This window comes from Eriocheir sinensis, unplaced genomic scaffold (assembly GCF_024679095.1).
Source record: "Eriocheir sinensis breed Jianghai 21 unplaced genomic scaffold, ASM2467909v1 Scaffold415, whole genome shotgun sequence".
NCBI classification, from domain to species: domain Eukaryota; kingdom Metazoa; phylum Arthropoda; class Malacostraca; order Decapoda; family Varunidae; genus Eriocheir; species Eriocheir sinensis.
Genome location: NW_026111738.1, coordinates 347,501 through 366,375, shown reverse-complemented (window position 1 = coordinate 366,375; position 18,875 = coordinate 347,501). Strand labels below are relative to the sequence as shown.

General features: G+C 41.1%; 1 protein-coding gene across 1 annotated transcript; it reads right to left on the bottom strand.

Moving 5' to 3' along the window:
* Window positions 1–6,089: 6,089 nt before the first annotated feature.
* Window positions 6,090–13,643, bottom strand: LOC126992190 (uncharacterized; the record flags this gene model as incomplete). The annotated part of the gene is made up of 5 exons (XM_050850850.1): window positions 13,419–13,643; window positions 11,121–11,267; window positions 10,114–10,502; window positions 9,381–9,489; window positions 6,090–6,257 (listed from the first exon to the last, which is right to left on the bottom strand). Coding segments are annotated over exons 1-5 (1,026 nt in total), but the record flags the coding sequence as incomplete, so codon positions are not given.
* Between the last annotated feature and the right edge of the window lie 5,232 nt (window positions 13,644–18,875).

The window sequence follows — 18,875 nt, the reverse complement described above, 5'->3', positions numbered from 1 at the left end:
TTCCCCAAATTAAATAAAATATTTTCCTTATAAAACTAAATAACTAAGTAAAATTATACAACAAAAAACAAAAACAACAAAAAAAAAAAAAAAAAAAAAAAAAAGGTATATGTGCCCATTATGTCACAATGCTATACAACACCAGTTTTGTTAGACTTCAGGCCATGCCTGTCTCAGTGAAATTAGGAACCATCATCATCATTTCATCGACACCTGCTCCTAGGAGCTCCCACCAGGGGATGGCCATGGCAGAAGAGTTTCCAACTTTCTCCATCCAGACACTCCCTCCTTGCCTACTCAAAGTTTCTCAAAGATCTTTCCGCCTCTCCCTAATGTACTCTTGCACCCTATCCTCCATTTCACTAGAGGGCGCCCTCTAGTATTCCTCCTCTATCTCACTCACATACGCCCTTCTGGTCATCTTCCTCTCCTCCATTCGGCCCATGTGGCCAAACCACTTTAAAGTCTGTCACTTTACTTCTTCCACCACTCCACACTTCTTCCCTTCACCCCTGGGACACATTCCAAATGCTCATACACACTTTCATTACTCATTCCATCCATTCTACTCACACCACAAGCACCTCAAATAACTCATTTCCACTGCCTGCAATCTAGACCTCTGACTTTCATTCCAGGCCCACATTTCACTTGCACATGTGAGGGTTGGTACTATTATTATTGTATGTTTCAAATCCTCTTTACCTCCATGCTCACACTTCTGCCATTCATGATTCGTCCCAGAGACCCCACCACCCTTCTTCCTTGCAATGCCCTTTCTTATCTCTCCTCCGTCACCATGCTTACACATAACTGATCCAAGGTACTTAAACTCATTGACCTCCTCCATTTCTTCACCTGTCAAAATTATTTTGCATTCTTTTTCACATTCAATTCCCACTCTATATGGGCATACAAAATCTACAACCTCACTTCTACTCCGCCACAAACCATCACATTACTTTGTTGACATTTACTTTCAGCTTTCTCCTGTTACAGACACTATCAAAAACACTGACCAAATTTTGTAAGTCACTTTCATTATCTGCAATGAGCACTGTGTCATCAGCAAACAGTATTGAATTCAGTACCCACTTCCTTCCCTCAGCGTAACATTTTACTCCAACTTCCCTAACTTTGCCCTTCATTTGTCTAATAACACAATCCATATAAATATTGAACAACCATGGTGACATGACACATCCCTGTTTTAAACCCACTTTTATCTCCAGGAAGAAAAAGTAAATACATTGGAGTAACATCACCCAGTGCACTAATTACCCACAGGAATAATGTAGTCATAATGCCATTTGTTCTCATGTGATGACTAAGCAAGAAGTTAAGAGGAACCATGAAGGTCGGTCCAACCACTGACTTAGTTGATGGTGACACGGTTCCTTGTTACAACCACTTCTAGAGCTGCATTGCCATGTTGCAGCCTGCCACTCCTAAGAGCCTGAGGGAGAAGGCAGTGGCCACGCAGCCTAAACAAAATGGTGCAACATTACGACGAGACAAAGGAGGCAACACACACCTCCATTAACAAAAAACAAGGATAGCAGGATCAGTAAATGCCCATTGACATATGGCTTTCCTTGCCAGTAAACACATTCCCACTGGGCCAAGTATGCCATTAGGTAAAGCAAACTGTGGATCACTGGTCTGTTGTCTCAAATGATATGAGGCAGTATAAGATGTAAAACAACTCCTTTGACTTCATAGTCCCCAAATGAAGTTTATTCCACTAATCTTGTTACATGTGTAAAGAATTTCACCTAATGTTACATGCTCATAGTATGTATATCACCTAATATGGCCTTATAGTATATTTGAACCTTCACAACTGCTGGCTGAATCTCCTGGTATGCAATTTACAATTCAAAGTAAAGGTAAAGTGACATTCACGTTTTATATGTGTGTCACCTCTTGCACGTGTAACCGGGTTGTTTGATGGCCTCGCCCTCCCGCTGTTCTTCCCTGCTTGCCAGCTTAAGCTATTCCATCAAGCATTATGTCAGCTCTATTGTTGTCTCTGAGGTAACTGCTTCTGCTCATGAGATAACAAAAGCAATAGAAATGATACCCAATAAAGCCCACAATAGGGACATGCCAATGACAGTACCTGAGATGTATACAGTGCAAGAGAGGAGAGGGAGGGGAAGGAGAAGCAGGAGAGACTGTGTTTTTTTGTGTGTATGTGTGTGTTGTGAATGTGGGGCTGGGCCCGCCACCTCTGGGTGCGCCACTGATGAGTTGTTATTGGTTGGAGGTTCTGGCCCAGTAGCCCTGACTTGAGCCTTGGAACCCACACTCTCATCACCAAGAACCTTATTTTCCACAGAGTAAATGGATTGAGTCATACATATATTAATTTCTTACAGTATGAAGTTTGCTATGTTTTACATTCTGTATTATGCTCACATGTGCAAGGTGTGGGCACTGCAGTTTAAGTTAGCCTAAAATGGCGGGCGCCTGACCAAACATTCTTATGACACTGGTTTCCATGGAACCTGTATGCAAACTTCTTACATGCATGGGTTTATGGTGCCAATGTTCTTTTATATTAGGTGACAATATAGGACCATGGAAAATGAGTTTGACTAAGGATTGCACCTCAAGGCAAAAGCTTTTTAGAGCACACCCTCAGACTGGGCATCTTGTGGTGGGGCATTTGCATGTTTTTGGCATGAAGTGTGGATCAGCTGTGGTGATGAGATGTTAGAAAAGCGTGGAGCTAATCCTGTTTTTCCTAAATATTCATAGTGTGCAATATCACACTATGCATGGTTTGTACAGAGTGGAACCCTTCTTCGTCCTCTTAAATATATACATAGAAACATTCAAGAGTGTTCAATAACTAAAGACATTCACAAATAAGATAAAATCCTAAATTCAACAACAGAGATAAAACTAACAATTCCAAGAAAAAGAAAATGTGAATTGCATATTTGTCAACAATGAAGGAAGAAGTTTTGACTTAATAATAAACAACCATATTTCCTAAGAGCCCCAAGAGGATCTATAGGTGTGTGTTTAGCAAGAAGCCGTGATGCCACTCCGCCGCCACCACCACAACACAGTCACTCTTTAATTACCCAGTGCCGTGTGAAGCATGTTGGCCATACCTCCTCCACACACACTCCTTGAAGAATTATTTGAGGCATTAAAATATCCGTGTAAAAGGTGTTAAGACGTGAGGATGAGTGTTTGCAGTGTTGGTGGTGGGTCGTTTAGGGTAGCAAACAGTAGGCATCTTGTTTGCTGTAGCTCCTCAACCCTCACAGACTCCTTATTAGTGTTGAGGTATTTGACAATCATGGAAAAGGTGTTTAACCAGAGGAGAGTATCAGGACATCTCAAGGACTAAATTTGAACATTCTTTTTTGGCATCTTTTTCTGTATTCTTTGTGGAAGCTGCATTTCTTTGGGGATTATTTTATTCATTTACTTATTGTTGATCCCTTGGTCAGCCTGTTAAGAAAATATATACGAAACATGGCAAGTGAAGAAGTGCTTGCTGTTTGTGGCGGTGGGGCTGCAGAGAAAGACGAACTAAGAGTGGGCAGGATGCGAACGAACAAACATGACAGTGAAGTAGTTGGGTCTCTCCTTTGTCTCTACTTCCCAATTTTGCTTTCTGGTTTGCTGAGGATGAGTCAGGATAAGCTGAGATTTTATGTAAAAAATCTGAATTAGTGCAATGTGGCTGCTGGAGTGACTGGTTAGACTGGTCATGAACTGTTTATGTATGTTTCCTCCTCCCTCTTGTTGCTTCTGATATACTGACACATGTACAGGCACCATACTAGGCTAGTGGTGTGAGGGAGTACTCATCCACCCACCCACTTACACACACACACACACACACACACACACACACACACACACACACACACACACACACCGTTCCAGTGGTGCAGTGAATTAAGGCTCTGCTCTGCCAGGATGAGGTTGGAGCCTCACTCAGGCAGATTATTTTTGCTAAGACAAAGAGTGGTTAGTGTCTCCCCTTGAGTGAGGGGGACAGGGGTGTGGTGTGTGAGGTCCCAGCAGTACCCAGAGACTCGTTTCAAAACTCTCTGCAAGAGTACTGGTATGTGTTCATGAGTCCAGCCCATGACCAGGCCATGGGGATGAATTATGCACGATGCCGCACAGGCACCTGGCTCCCCCCTTTGTTTTGAACACTAATCAACAGTAGTGATTATAGTCTGGTCCTTTACTATGTACATTCACCTGAGGAAGTGTGCATTTAAAGCTGGATCTGGAAGTTTTTTCCTACATTTCTTTTTCTAATGTATATACACACAACTAAACATCTTATATCATGACCAATATGATCAAACATTCACATTATTTTGCATCATTAATTGTGAGCATAAGAACCTCTCCTCAAGGTGGTGGTGGTGGTGGAGGCGCAGTAGCAGAGTTGGCACCATCACCTCCTCCGGGCCCCAGTCCTGCCCTCACTTAGTGCCGCTGGCCTTAAACTCCAAGGCATCATGCTGCTTATCCTCACCAGGTGGGATCCTGGCTAAGTTGCCGCCATCGCCCTCACCAGCCGCCTTATCAGGTCCCTCTCCTATCCAGCCCCTCCTGCAATGCACTGTTGTTATCTTTTCCATGACACCAGATGGCAGAATACACTCTTATCTTCCCTTTTACCACTCAACCAGAGTCTCCTAAGAAACAAAGCTACAATACCATGGCCATTGAACCAGTTTTCACAGGAGACTGTTCAAACAATACAGCAGTAGCACTGAAGGGGATAGTAGGCTATCTATAAAGTAATACACACTTTCCGTCATTATTTCCTACATGGCTCATTCACATAGGCATACTAAATATAATCACAGAAAAAGTATCTTCTACAGTAACTTCATACAGGTAGGAATCATTGTATTAAGGAATAAGTTTTGTGTTTGTTGCTTGGAGGGACGGGTGGTGCGTCGTCTGCATGGAGGCTATATATAATATAGTCTCCTTGGTCGCCTGCAGCGCTCTCTGTCACCCGCCGTCCCGCCAAGCATACATAGCCTACCAGCCCCTCTAAGCCACAGATACGAAACTTATTCTTTAATACAATGACTCCTACCTGTATGAAGTTGCTGTAGAAGATACTTTTTATGTGATTATATTCAGTATGCCTACGTATGTGAATGAGCTATGTAGGAAATAATGACGGAAAGTGTGTATTACTTTATAGATAGCCTACTATCGCCTTCAATGCTGCTGCTGTATTGTTTTGAAGGGCCCGGTCTCCTTTGAAAACAGGCAGTATTATTATTGTACTTTGTTTCTTAGGTGATGTCATTGATTGTTAAATCAGAGTGCCGTCATTCAGTTAAATTATGAATATTTTTTAATCATGAAACTAGCTAGATTATCTCAATCATATGTATTTGGTTCGTGTCTCTGAAACAATACATGACGTCATGAACAGCCAATCGGGTGAGAGGGGGGGCAGAGCTTAGCCAGTATGGGGAGGGGCTTCTCGGTGCAAATTGGCCAAGTTAATTTGGACAGATTGTAGTATCCTTAGCCATGTGCCTTGAGCTGCAGTCCTTTCCTCAAACCTTTAAATATTCCTGTCTTTACCTCTTATTTTCTTTAGTCCATTAAGAATCAGCTACAAACACAGCATTCTTACTTTTCATCTAATTTGGCCGAATTCAGTTTCAAATTATGACTTAACCCTAATGGTCTCTGCTGCCTAGTGTTTGGATATTAATAATTCAGTGCAATTCAAACCTAAACTCATTGAGGGACAAAAGGGCACACATTTTCCCTAGCACTGCCTGCACCCTCGCCCTCCCTTCACTAACATGGCAACGCAAAGAGACGTGTGAGTGGGAGTGACACCGTTGCCAGATAATCGTACTCAGAGCATAGTATTTACCGGTTTCTGATGCATAACTATTGCCAGGAAACATCAGGAATTAACTCTTTTAGTGATAACTATGAATGAATCTCGTTACTGGGGCACAGGAGACAATTTTGGGGTTGGAAATCGGTATATGTAAGAGGCTGAGTACAACAATCTGGTAACATTGGGGAGTGACTGAGGATCAGTGCATTCATCTACTCACCACAACAATATCCACAGCCTTTTCTTTTTTGACTCTGGTGGGTGAGGTGGGCGGTGAGGTGGGCGGGCAAGACAAGGAGGCTTTGGTCGAGGCTTTCAAGGATAGCTTTGAGGATGAGGACGAGGTACTGGAGGTCTTGGAGGAGGCAGCGGAAGCTTTGGAGGGATTCTGATGGAGATAGAAGGTAATGTGTTACTCTTTATTCTGTCATATAATCTTGATAAGTGGTTTTGCTGTACCTTAATCCAGCAGTTCTAAGTAGTACATTTAATTTGTTTGAAAGTAAAAGATGAGATTTGTTAAGGCAGCACTGATAAGGGACCAAGTTACAGTGAATTACAAAGATGTTCAAACCACACAGACCCAGTGATTCAGATGATGTGGTCTGTTCCTAAACCAAAATAACAGCAAACAGCCAGTGTTAATCTGAAAATCTCAGCCCTAGCAATGTTAAGGTAGAGGAAGAGGTGGTCAAATTTGTTTTTAAACTAATCAATCATGTTACATTGAACCACTGAAGATGGCAGCTTATTCCTTTCTCTTACAACACTAAAAAAGAATTTGGTGCAGTCAGGATATGTTTCCTTACATTTAAGTTCAGTACCATTATTTCTTGTTTGGGCCATGTCATTAATCTTCAGCAATGTGAAATTCATTCACAGTCATGAGGCCAATAACTATTTTAAAATTATCAGTGCTTTGGAGAAAACACAAGATATAATGACCTTTCCTGATTGGGTTTGTTGTATTAAGCTTGCCACCTTAAAAGATGAGTATAAATGTGAAATGGCAGAGGCCTTAAGTGAAAAATGGGAAAGTGTAAAAGATAATACAAATACTGAAAAAGTTTTTGGAACATTTAAAGAAATAATGGTAACTACAACAAAAAAAGTGCTAGGGATGAAAGTGGTGAGAGATGGAAAAAGAAAAGGAAATTCATGGTGGACAGAAGAGATAAGGAGGATAGTAAAAGAGAAAAGGGAACTTTTTAAGAAAACTCAAGAAAGAAATGTGGCTGAGCAAGTAAAAAGATAAAGGGAAAAGAAATATAGAGAATGCAAAATGAAATTAAAACAAGCAATAAAAGAAAGTAAGAAGACAGTTGATGAAGACTTTGGAAAGACTAAGTGAAAAATATAAAGGAAACAGGAAATCATATTGGAAAAAAGTAAAAAACACAAGAAATGCAGAAAATATCTCCTCAAGAAAATAAATGAAGTTAAGGATGAGAATGGAAAGATGTTGAAACACGGGGAAGCTGTGAAAGAGAGATGGAGAGAATATTTAAAAAACTTAATGAATTTTGAGGATGGACGTCCAGCAGCTGTAACAGCAACAGTTTTGAGTACAGGTAGAGGAGGAGCATATAAAGAAAGAAGTATAACATATGAAGAAGTAAATCAGGCAATAAAAAGATTAAAGTGTTAAAGTGTGGAGATGTAGTTGTTAAATGGATGGTCAAGATATGTGAAGTAGCATGGGAGGGGGTGCCAGCAGACTGGACAAAAGCCATTATTGTCCCAGTGTACAAGGGGAAGGGCAGGAGAGGGGTGTGTGGGAGCTATAGAGGTATAAGTCTCCTGAGTATACCCAGAAAGGTATATGGAAAAGTCATAATAGAGAGGGTGCAAAGACTTACAGAAGAGAAAATCAGGAGGCTTCAGGAAGGGAAGGGGATGTGTGGATCAGATTTTTGCCTTCAGGATGGTAGTAGAAAAAATAATAGCAAAAGGAAAGAAACTATACACTGCTTTCATGGATTTGGAAAAAGCTTATGACAGAGTCAATTGGATTGCATTGTGGGATGTTTTAAAGATATATAGTGTGGGAGGAAAACTGCTTAGTGCAATAAAGTCTTTCTATGAGGATGCATCTGCGTGTGTCAAAATTACTGGAGAAACAAGTGAACATTTTGAGATAAAAGTGGGCTTAAGGCAGGGGTGTGTCATGTCACCATGGCTGTTCAATATTTATATGGATGGTGTTATTAGAGAAATGAAGGGCAAAGTTGGGGAAGTTGGAGTAAGCCTGTTCGATGAGGGAAGGAAGTGGGTGATGAATTGGATACTGTTTGCTGATGACACGGTGCTCATTGCAGAAAATGAAAGTGACCTACAAAATTTGGTCCGTGTTTTTGATAGTGTCTGTAAAAGGAGAAAGCTGAAAGTAGATGTCAACAAAAGTAAAGTGATGGTTGTGAGCGGAGTAGAAGTGAGGTTGTAGATTTTGTATGCCCATATAGAGTGGGAATTGAATGTGAAAAAGAATGCAAAATAATTTTGAATGGTGAAGAAATGGAGGAGGTTAATGAGTTTAAGTGGGAAGATGCTGAAGAGCAATGCAATTTTATCTATATGTGCAAGGGGGCGTGGAGAGAAGAACCCATTCCTAGGGGTTGGTAATGAAAAGTTTCAGAACCACTGCTGTAGAGGACCATGGATGAGTCAGAGGTTGTGTAAGAGAAGTATGAGAAGAAAGTTACAAGTAAATAATAGCAAGAAGAGTGTAATGATATATGATGGGGCAAGAGAGCAGAGTCTTGATTTTTGCAAAGCCACAGAGTTAGGGCAGAGGGTATGACAGTATGACATAACAGTTTGGGGGACAGGATGGAGGAAGTGATTGAATTTAAGCACTAAGAGATGATTCTATGTAGTAAGGGAGCATGGAGGAAGAGGTGAGGGAGAGAGCAGTGAAGGGCAGACAGGTAATAGGTATGCTGGAGAAAGTATTGATGAAAAGAAGTGTGAACACAGGAATGAAAAAGGGTGTAAGAAATTATCCTTCCAACTCTCATATGCTTTAGAGACATGGATGTGGAATGTAGTACAGCAATCACAAATACATGATGTGAAAATCAGTGACATATGAGGTACATGTGGCATTAAGATGGGATAAAAGTAATAAAGACGTAGAGTTTTTATATAGGTGTGCCATCAAAGGGAGTGGTAGAGTGGGTAAAATGTGTTATTTTTGAGATAGTTTAGATATGGGATGAGAATGAGTGAGGATGATTTTGTGAAGAGTATAAGTGCAGGGTTGGGGGAGGGTGTGTCAAAGGGGAACCACCAGTGAAATAGATCAACATAACATAGAGAGTCGGGCAAGGGATTGAGTGCAGTGAGGGGTGCCAGAACAGGGAAAGTTGGAGACATAACATAGATAGAGAGATAGGTAAGCACTAAAACTTGACTCTTTTAGTTTGAGTATCTTTAATTTTTAGCTTAGATGTAGCAGGAGTGTTACTCGTGGCTTTATGTTCATTCTTTGAGATGCTTGACAACTTCCTACCTCTTGTGTGTTCTCTGACTGGGAAAACAACTTTCTCTTCCTGTCCTTGAAGGCATCTCTCAGGAGGTTCTGGCAACACTGAATGTTGTACTCCACCTTCTTCACATCCCTGTAAAGAGGCATCGACTGTGACAAGGGAAAAATTGGTGTTTGTAGGGTCACGATAAAATGCAGCCTCCTATCTGTGTGTGGAGCAGATGGAGGCTGACGGAAACCTGGAGAGAAAGAAAATATTAATTTCATATCTGTGTGTACAGAAGAGCTAGAGGGAGACAGAAACTCGGATAGGTAGAAAATAGATAGACTTCAGAACAGACAGAAACGTGACAGACTGCAGCAGACAGATACCACCAAGAGATATGCTAATATACACAGAAACAATTAATCTTTCTGGCTTGTACATTCATGTCTCTGTTTATCAATTTGTCATTATTCAGCCTTCTGAGGGGAACCAAGAAAGGAGAGCCCTAGTTTACCTCATGATCAAATATCACATAAACCTGAAAAATAAGGAGCAATACAAAAGCTGGACAAAGACAGTGGGGCCCCATTTCCTCTGTGACCAAGAAGTCCCTCAACACCAACCTAGAAATAAAAATCAGAGGCCTACTCCCCCTATCAAGCATCATCTATTTACTGACCCAAAAAGAAGTGGAGCTCCACACACACAGACAGTGACTCAGAGAAGAGGGAGTTGCCCCCTCCCCTTAACAAGCAGCCCCAGAACACTGACCCATTATGAGTAATTTCGATGTGCAGCGTCATCTCCTTGCCAAAGGGTACGTGGATATCACACGAGTTCCAGCAGGCGAACACCACCGAGAACTGTATTGAGCCATCTGTGTCCAGGTGTTCGACTTGTGGGGTAAGAATAGCTGTTGGGTTGCCCTTGGGGTCAAGCTCGTAGTGGTGGAACTTGCTGATGATGCAGAAGGCTTCATTATACTTGTGGTCTTCACACCAGGAACACTCGTCATGCTTCTTGCACCGCTTGACTGGCTTGTCCCCATAGATGTGGCCCTGGTAGGTGAGGCTGATGGACAGCCGTACGCCCACATTGGCCAGCAGGAGCTTAAAGTTGACTGGCCGGCTGCGCTTGGTGGCCACTGTGAATTCCCGCACCTGTGGATGGATTGGTGAGGGTTGTGTTGCTGTCAGACTTAGTATAGAGTTGATAACTTGGTAATGTTGTGTAGGTGTGTCTTAACTACTGATGGTTCTTTTGGGGTCAGTGGACCAGTAATGATTGTGGCACAAGATGTAAGATAATTATCTGATAATTTTATCTATCTAAATATATTAGAATCCCTGTCTTGCCACAAGATCTTCATCCAAGGAGGTGGCCATGGCAAGAGCGTCTCCACCCTTTAAAAGAGTTCCCCACACCAGTCCTCCCACAACCTATTTTCATCGGCCCTTCTATAATCTAGTACAGTGTGCCCTTTCAGTTGTGTATCACCAATCCTCAAAATGTCTACTTTTCCTCTCATGACAGATTCTATAATTTCTCTCCTCTTTCACTTTTCATGAATTTAATTCACATAATAATTCATGATAATTATTGTACTTTCTTTTCTACAGAACCCACTCTCAAGTTATATCAAGGAAAATATGCAATTAGCAACTGAAAAAAGTATAGATTTTTTTTTATTATAGTAGCATTAATAGAAATAAGAAAATTAGAGTACCCTCACAATTGTCTCCCCACCCAAAAGCCTTGGCGAGGGAAGTGGTGCTGACCTTGTAATCCGGGTTCTTTGGCCTCGAGGTGACAATGATGATGTTTGCTTGTTTCAACTGGGCTGCTGCGGCGGTGGCCAGTGACGCCGCGTGGTACTCCAGCATGAATTTTGTCTCTCCATCGTGCGAGGTACACAGCTGACTTTTCTGTTACCGTGATAAATGTTAGTCCCAGAGATGACACCAGCCACAGATGCCTCACTCTGAGGCCACTGCTGGGTGACCAGAGGGTCATTATAGCAGGTCAAGAGGTCACAAATGAAGTCAAAGTTAGATATGTTTGGAGGAAAGTAACTTTATGCTGTGACAAAAAAGTTCAATATGTCTTAACACTTTACCAATCTTACTTTTTAAGGCAGTCGTCAGTATGAGTAATGAATATAATGTATTAAAATCTTTCCAGATAATAATTAAAACTCACTTACTCTTTTAACTTATCTTGCTTAGTTTATCCTGACTTGGCCTACAGACCACCAAGTCCTCTATATTAACAAAGAAAGATCAAATAAACTTTGCCATAATATCACATAATACAAGCAAACCTCACTTTGCAAATGGATACATTCCTGAAATAGTTTGCTAAGTGAAATTTTGTTTTATGAATCTGTTATAAGATTTGATTAAATAGAGTTTAAAAAGATCATGTCCTAAATTCAGTGTTTTATTTTATTATTTCAGATTCACAAAGTGGTTATACATACAGTTAACCCCTTCAACATGAGGATGCGTATACTGCCTTTTACGCACTGTACCATAACTGAGGACGCCAAGATACTGTGTCCTGGCTCGCTTTAGCCATCTCAAAATTATCAATTGACTTCGTTTCTTTATGTGCACCATTTAATTCTGCATGTTTTCATATATAATACATGATGATTATGTTGAGTTTATGGCTGAAAACTTGTTATATTCAATATCGACATTTGAAATTTGGCGCGCGCAGCGATCCTGGATATGGCACAGGGTACTGTTTTGGCCCGGCCGTAGTGAAGGGGTTAAGAATGGTTTCAGGGCTATCCATACTATACTCTATGCTCCATACTAATTTTTAAAGTAGAAATCAAATCAGCACTTATTAGAACCCCTTGAACATGTGTTATTTTGAGAACAATGCAGAGAGTAAGGTTAATTAATATCCAGAATTACGCTGAATTCAAGACTGCCGAGTAATTCCTCCACCAAACCAATGTTCTGTTATTGTGTTTTCATAAATTAACAGAACCCTACCTAAACCTAGCGGATCATAACTATGGGACTTGTTACCATTTAAATAGTAACCTATTGTCACAAAAATAAATAGTAACCTACTGACTTGAAGCAAGGGGCTAAGAAAACTGAGGTAAATTTTCATAGAGAGCCCAACTCACGACGATGGAGGACGATTCGCTGCCATATTTGCCTTTTTGTACAGTGGGACTAATTTGCATTTATCAAAACTACTTAAATCTAACAATTGTAGCCCAAACTAATCTATGGGTGGGTAGGGACTTTGGCCCCCCCTTTACATCAAGTAATCAATTTGGAGCAGCCAACTGCAGTGAGTTTAAATGAGAGAAAAACATTATTCACAGAAACGAGGCATCTTCAATGGCAATGGTTACAGAGAAAGATGAATCCCATTTGAAACTGACCTCTCTTTCAGCTACTCATCTCTACTTTCTTTTATTGAGGCAGCTCTTAGCAGGCTTTTTTGTTTTGATTCATATTTGCCTTTGAACTACTTCCTTTACTATAAAAAAGGATAAGATCCATTAGAAATGAACTACGAAAACTGGAGTGTGACGGGTCCTTGAATGGATATAAACTAACACCAAAAGGCAGGAAGCACAAGCAAAAGTTGTGAGTGGTTGAGGTTTATTCATTGATACTTCATGTATATATTTCTGAAGTTTATTACTTTTACTTTCTGCCTCTCAAAATGACTCGTGTTCAATGGGTCATGTTGTGTGCTGGGTTGATTTATACTCTTACAAAATGTAGAAAATTAAGTTGTTTACTTTATGCACCCTTTCCAATCTCGTTTCCTGCTCAATCAACCACTCCTCTGTAGTCACATCTTCGACTAACCTTTAAACCTCCCGGAAAGTCATAGAAGAGAATATAGAGTTCAAAACGAGTGTGAATATAGCCGTGACATGGAAACGAGGGATGGAAGGCTGCATAATGTAAATACCGAAAAGTACCTATCAACAATACTACTACTACTACTATTATTACACTACTGAGAGAGAGAGAGAGAGAGAGAGAGAGAGAGAGAGAGAGAGAGAGAGAGAGAGAGAGAGCAGCATGCACACCCACCATGGGGCTCACAGGCACGCTGGAAGCCGCCGTGTCAGTGGTCTCTATGGCCGTCTCCGTGGTCTCTGTGGGCGAGGCTGGCTCCTGCTTGACCGTCATCTTCTTTCCGTTGATAGGCAGGACATCGCTGGCGTCCTGGACGAGGGGGACCTTCGGGGGGAACTTGGTTAATATTATGTCGGTGGGGATCGCCAGCCACTGCGTTGGCGTCATGTTGTTGTTGTGGTCGGGGGCGGGGGGAGGGAGAGGGGGGGGGCGAAGGGAGGAAGGGGGCTTCCAGGGATAACGGGCACACTTGTTTTTCTCGTCCATATATGTTTCTTGTAGCTTTTTCTTCTTATTTCTTAATCAGGTATAATTTATTTTTTACTAGTGGCTATGCATGTTTGTATGGGCAAGGGAAGGGAGCGAGACCACTGAGGGATAACGGGCACACGTGTCTCGTCCATATACGTTTTTGTAGTTTATATATTTATTCTATATCCAGGTACAGTTTTTTCTCATTGATGTGTATGTATGTTCCTCTGGGGAGGTGCACATTTACATAGATATTCAGACCACACTGATCCTATGGTCCAAACTATAATTTATAGGATGGCTGTCCTTATGTCTATGTACAGTTGGAAGGGCACTATGACATTTATTTGCTATTGATATTTACTGTTTTTCTTCTTATACGTTACTGAGACTGGTTAGTGATGGCTTAAGATGATGATGGGTAGTTAAGATACACATTAGTCTTGTAAGTTTTCTGCTTTTGATTGCTCTATCTACCCACTGCGTTGAGCTAAATATGGTTGAAAAATCAAGAGAAAAGCCAGAAGAAGTAAAAACAAACGACCCACGCGGCGGTATTGCCATTATAGTGGAAATTGTTCCCCGTAGCCGTAGGTCAGTTATGGCGCCGCTGCCTCGAGTTGTGAACCCGCGATGGCGTGTGATTGTTTTCCTCCCTCGTGGCGGCCCTCAAGGCTCTGGTATTCCTCGCTGGACTACTAGGCTCGGTATTTATCCTATATGACCTCACCAAGATTTGATGGCCTTGATTTTAATTAGGGAACGCCAAGGGAAGGGATTTCAGTACGTGGAATTATGGTTTCAGTGAATTCCTTATATGATATTATTACCGATTAAGTGAATAAAGTAAAGACTGTTAAAAAAGCGTAGTGAAGGAGTGGACCAAAAGTGTACTGTCAATCTGAAAGGGTGAAGAAAGGAGGTTAGGAAAGCAAAATGAAGAAAGGAGGTGGTTGATTTTTATATATGTATTATGTCAGAAGCTTAAGTATGGAATGTAAGTACACAGGATCACAAAAGTAGGTATAAGTATTGGGTAAATCTTAGCAATAGCGGCTCCTAGTGGGTGCGCATTTAGGGCACGGTGTGGTGGTAATTACAACATTTCTAGCACGTACGACGAGGTTCTGACAAGCGGACAGGCGTGTTTATGTCACAAGGGTGTATTTTTCCACGCTGGCCTCACGATTTCTTCCAAGTCGATGGGCGATGATACTGCGAGCTCCGGGGTGATGAAAAGGAAGAGCCCGCGTGGAAAAATACGCCCTTGTGACATAAACACGCCTGTCCGCTTGTCAAAACCCCGTCGTACGTGCTAGAAATGTTGTAGTTACCACCACACCGTGCCCTAAATGCACACCCACTAGCAGCCGATATTGCTAAGATTAACCAAGTATTGTAATTAAGTGTGTCTTCCCCGATCGTTAGACTTCCACACGCGCACTTAATTACTTGCAATACTTATACCTACTTTCGTGATCCTGTGTCTACATTTCATGCTTATCTTAACCTTCTGGCATTACATTTAGGGAATGCCAAGGAAAGGTATTCAAATTTTTACGCGATGCACTGTTTCCATATCATGACTATTATGGCTCCAGTGAATGCCTTACGTTTTATTATTATTGAGTTAGTGAATAAAGTAGAGACTGTTGAATAAGGCCGTGTTCAGGAAAGTGAAGGAACGAACCAGAAGTGTATTGTTAACATGAAAAAGTCATAAAGAAAGAAATAAGGAAAGGAAGTGATTGATTTTACAATAACTCGTACTGTTCAACCTCTCGTGTACTGCTTCTTATCTGTGGGAAGGAAAGGAGTGAAATGAACCAGAAGTAATATTTTGGTGACCCTTGGATGTGAGTTTTCATTTCAAGACTGTCAAGAAGGATGGATTCACGAACTCGACAAAGGCTTCACGGTAAGTGCATGCTTGTTGCTTCATTCTGAGTTTCATAAGAGTCACGTGACGGGATTTCTTTTGCATCCTTACATATCTCCCTTCCTACTTTATGCACCCTTACACACCTCGTTTACTACTTTATGCAACCTTCCATATCTCGTTTACTACTCTATGCAACCTTCCATATCGCTTCTTAACTAACTGCTCTTATGTTTTTATATATTCTCATGGTTTTCCGGGAGGTTTAAAGGTTAGTAGAAGACATATATTACAGCAAAAGAGGAGTTGATTAAGTAGGAAACGAGATATCGGCGACTTGATACAACCAATCCCCCCCCTCCCCCCTTCTGTACTGTTTTGTTCTTTTTTCTCTAACATGATGCTAAGGGAAGGTAACCAGGTGAACAGCATTATGAAGACTAGAACTAATATCCATCATTCTAGGTGTGGGAGTGATGGGGGAGCATATTGAGCAAGTGTTCGATGGAAGTATCTGTCCTAAGACTGATATGGGTATGATTTTGTCTTGTTAGGTAAAATATTGAAACCTGAAACTTTACTCGACCTTACTCAGTCTTACCTAACCTCTCTTGTAACGATATTTTATCATAACTGACCTCGCCATCTCTAGCAATACGTTACCTAAGCTAATCTTTACCACAACTGATTTCACCTCTATTAACCTTATCTAACCACACCTTTCCTTGTCTCAATTAACCAAACCTAAACTAAACTAATCTCTCCTATCTTACTTGACCTTATTTTACTTGACCTAATATAACCTTTACCACAATTGACTTCATGCATTTTAACTCAGTCTTACCAAATCACCATAACTTTCCTCATCTAAACTAAACTTAGTCTTATTAACCTAACCCTGCCTAATTTGACCAAGTCTAATGATACCCCAAATTGGCCATACCTAGCCTAACCTTCCCTAACCTATCTTTGTCTAACCTAACAAACTAACCTTACCTAACATAGCCCAGCCAGTAATCTTTCCTAACCTAACTTTGCCTAACCTAACTTAGTCTGATGGTAACTAACCTTAATCAGCCTTACCTAACCAATCTAAATTACCTAACTTATTTTAACCCAGCCTTGTCTAACCTCACCTAACTTAACGCAGTCTGAGGAAACTAATTAAACCTAGCTTATCCTAGCCAATAAGCATCTCTGTGTTGTAGTGGCTAGCAGGGCCAGTCTTCAGGGCTGCCAGGCTCAATTTGGAACATTTGGGGGCGGGCTGCTGGTTCATAATCAAGGTCTGTAAAATTATAGGAGTATACGGGATGTATATATGAAGTCTGTTATGAATTTTATACCTTTGTGGTAGAATGGAAAGCAATTAATGTGTTTGTTGAGTGGCTTGAAAGGAGATGGTTGCTGGTTGGTAACATTTGTTTGATTCTCCTTTCAAAACTGTAGAAGGTAGGTAGTTCATGTTCAAGGTTTATTGGCAAAGGAAATTATCCAAAATTTGATTAACACTACAGAACATTTTACTGAGGTATAATCTTGGGTACTTTAAAGTTTTTTCAACAGAAAACTTTTATTAACATAATTTGAAGTGGATACCCTGAGGGATCTTATGAGATTCATGGAAAACTAATGTTGAAACATCCAACATTAGAATGTTGATCATCTCAATTTACTAGATATTAGAACTTGTCTCACTTGACCCCGCTCACTGCCAAGCCTACAAGAAGGCAAACACTATAGCTACCAACTTTTTAAGAAATGAAAATGGAATTATGATTTTCGCTGTTGTCTGCAATACCTGCAATGTGGTGTCAGGTGCATGTTATGATGTGTTGCTGTGTTTACTGAACAATACTGAAGTAGATTACCTTATTGTGGGGCCCCTTAAGCATGGACCCCAATTGGGAGCAATGCTTCCAAGTGGCTTGAAGCTGTTCATCCTCCCTTTCCGGTTGGTTGATAAATGGATACCTGGGGACGTTTGGGGAAGATAGACTGTGATAACCTGGATGTGACCCTAGCCCAGTGTTCTGGGGTAATGGGTTCTACCACAGGCTCAAGGGCTAATGCATCGAAATTGAGCCCTGAGGCCATGTGGAGCTATTAGCATATGCTCCCAACATTACCTGACTTTACTTTATCCTACATTACCTAATCATAGCTATCTCTACTCTACCTTACCATGCCTTGCCTTACCTATCATAAGCTGGCCTATCTTAGACTGCCCTATCTTTACCTTACCATATAATATTACTTTGCCTAACCTAAGCAAACCTTGCCTTACCTTACCTAATCTTACCTATCTTTACCTAGCTAAACTGTTCAATTTAAATGTGCTCTACTTAACATGCCAAAATTTACTTTCCTTTTCGGTAGCTTCCCTGTCTGATTGGATTACTCTACCGATCTTGGTATCATCTGCGAACTTGCTGACAGCACTACTAATTCCTGTGTCCAAGTCATTGATGAAAATAATAAAGAGCAGAGGACCCAGCACCGACCCTTGTGGGACGCCACTCGTAACACTGCCCCATTCAGATTTTTTACCATTGATTTGCACTCTCTGCTTCCTACCACTAAGCCACTCCCTGATCCAGTTCAAAACTTTCCCATCTATGCGTGAGCCTGTAATTTTAGTAATAGCCGGTGATGGGGAACTTTGTTCTAGATGCAATATGTCATAGTTTTCATCTCGGTCAACCGCCTCGATTACTTAAGTGTAGAAGGACAACAGGTTAGTAAGGCAAGACCTACCCTTTGTGAATCCACGCTGTGAATCATGAATTAAACTATGCTTTTCTAGATGGTCCCGAATGCTCCCGGCTATAATTGACTCCAACATCTTTCCTACAACTGATGTTAAGCTAATTGGGCTATAATTTGAGGTGGCTGATTTGTCTCCCTTTATGAAATTTACCGACATCTTAAAGATATCGGTAAGCGGGCCACTGAGGACCTCCTTGCACTCTTTCAGCACCCTTGGGAATACTTCGTCAGGGCCCGGCGATTTGTTTTTCTTCAACCTACTAATCTCATTCTGGACTACTTGCCTAGTGATGATCACATCCCTCAACTTGTCGTTCCCTTTGCCCTCATATACCTGAACTCTCTCCGGAATGGTTGTTAGATTTTCCTGCGTGAAAACTGAGAGGAAATAATCATTCATCATTTGGCTCATATCTTCTCCACTCTCAACGAGCTCACCTGTGTTAGTTTTCAACGGTCCAATTTTGTCCCTTGTTTTCGTTCTGTACAATTTGAAGAAGCCCTTGGGATCG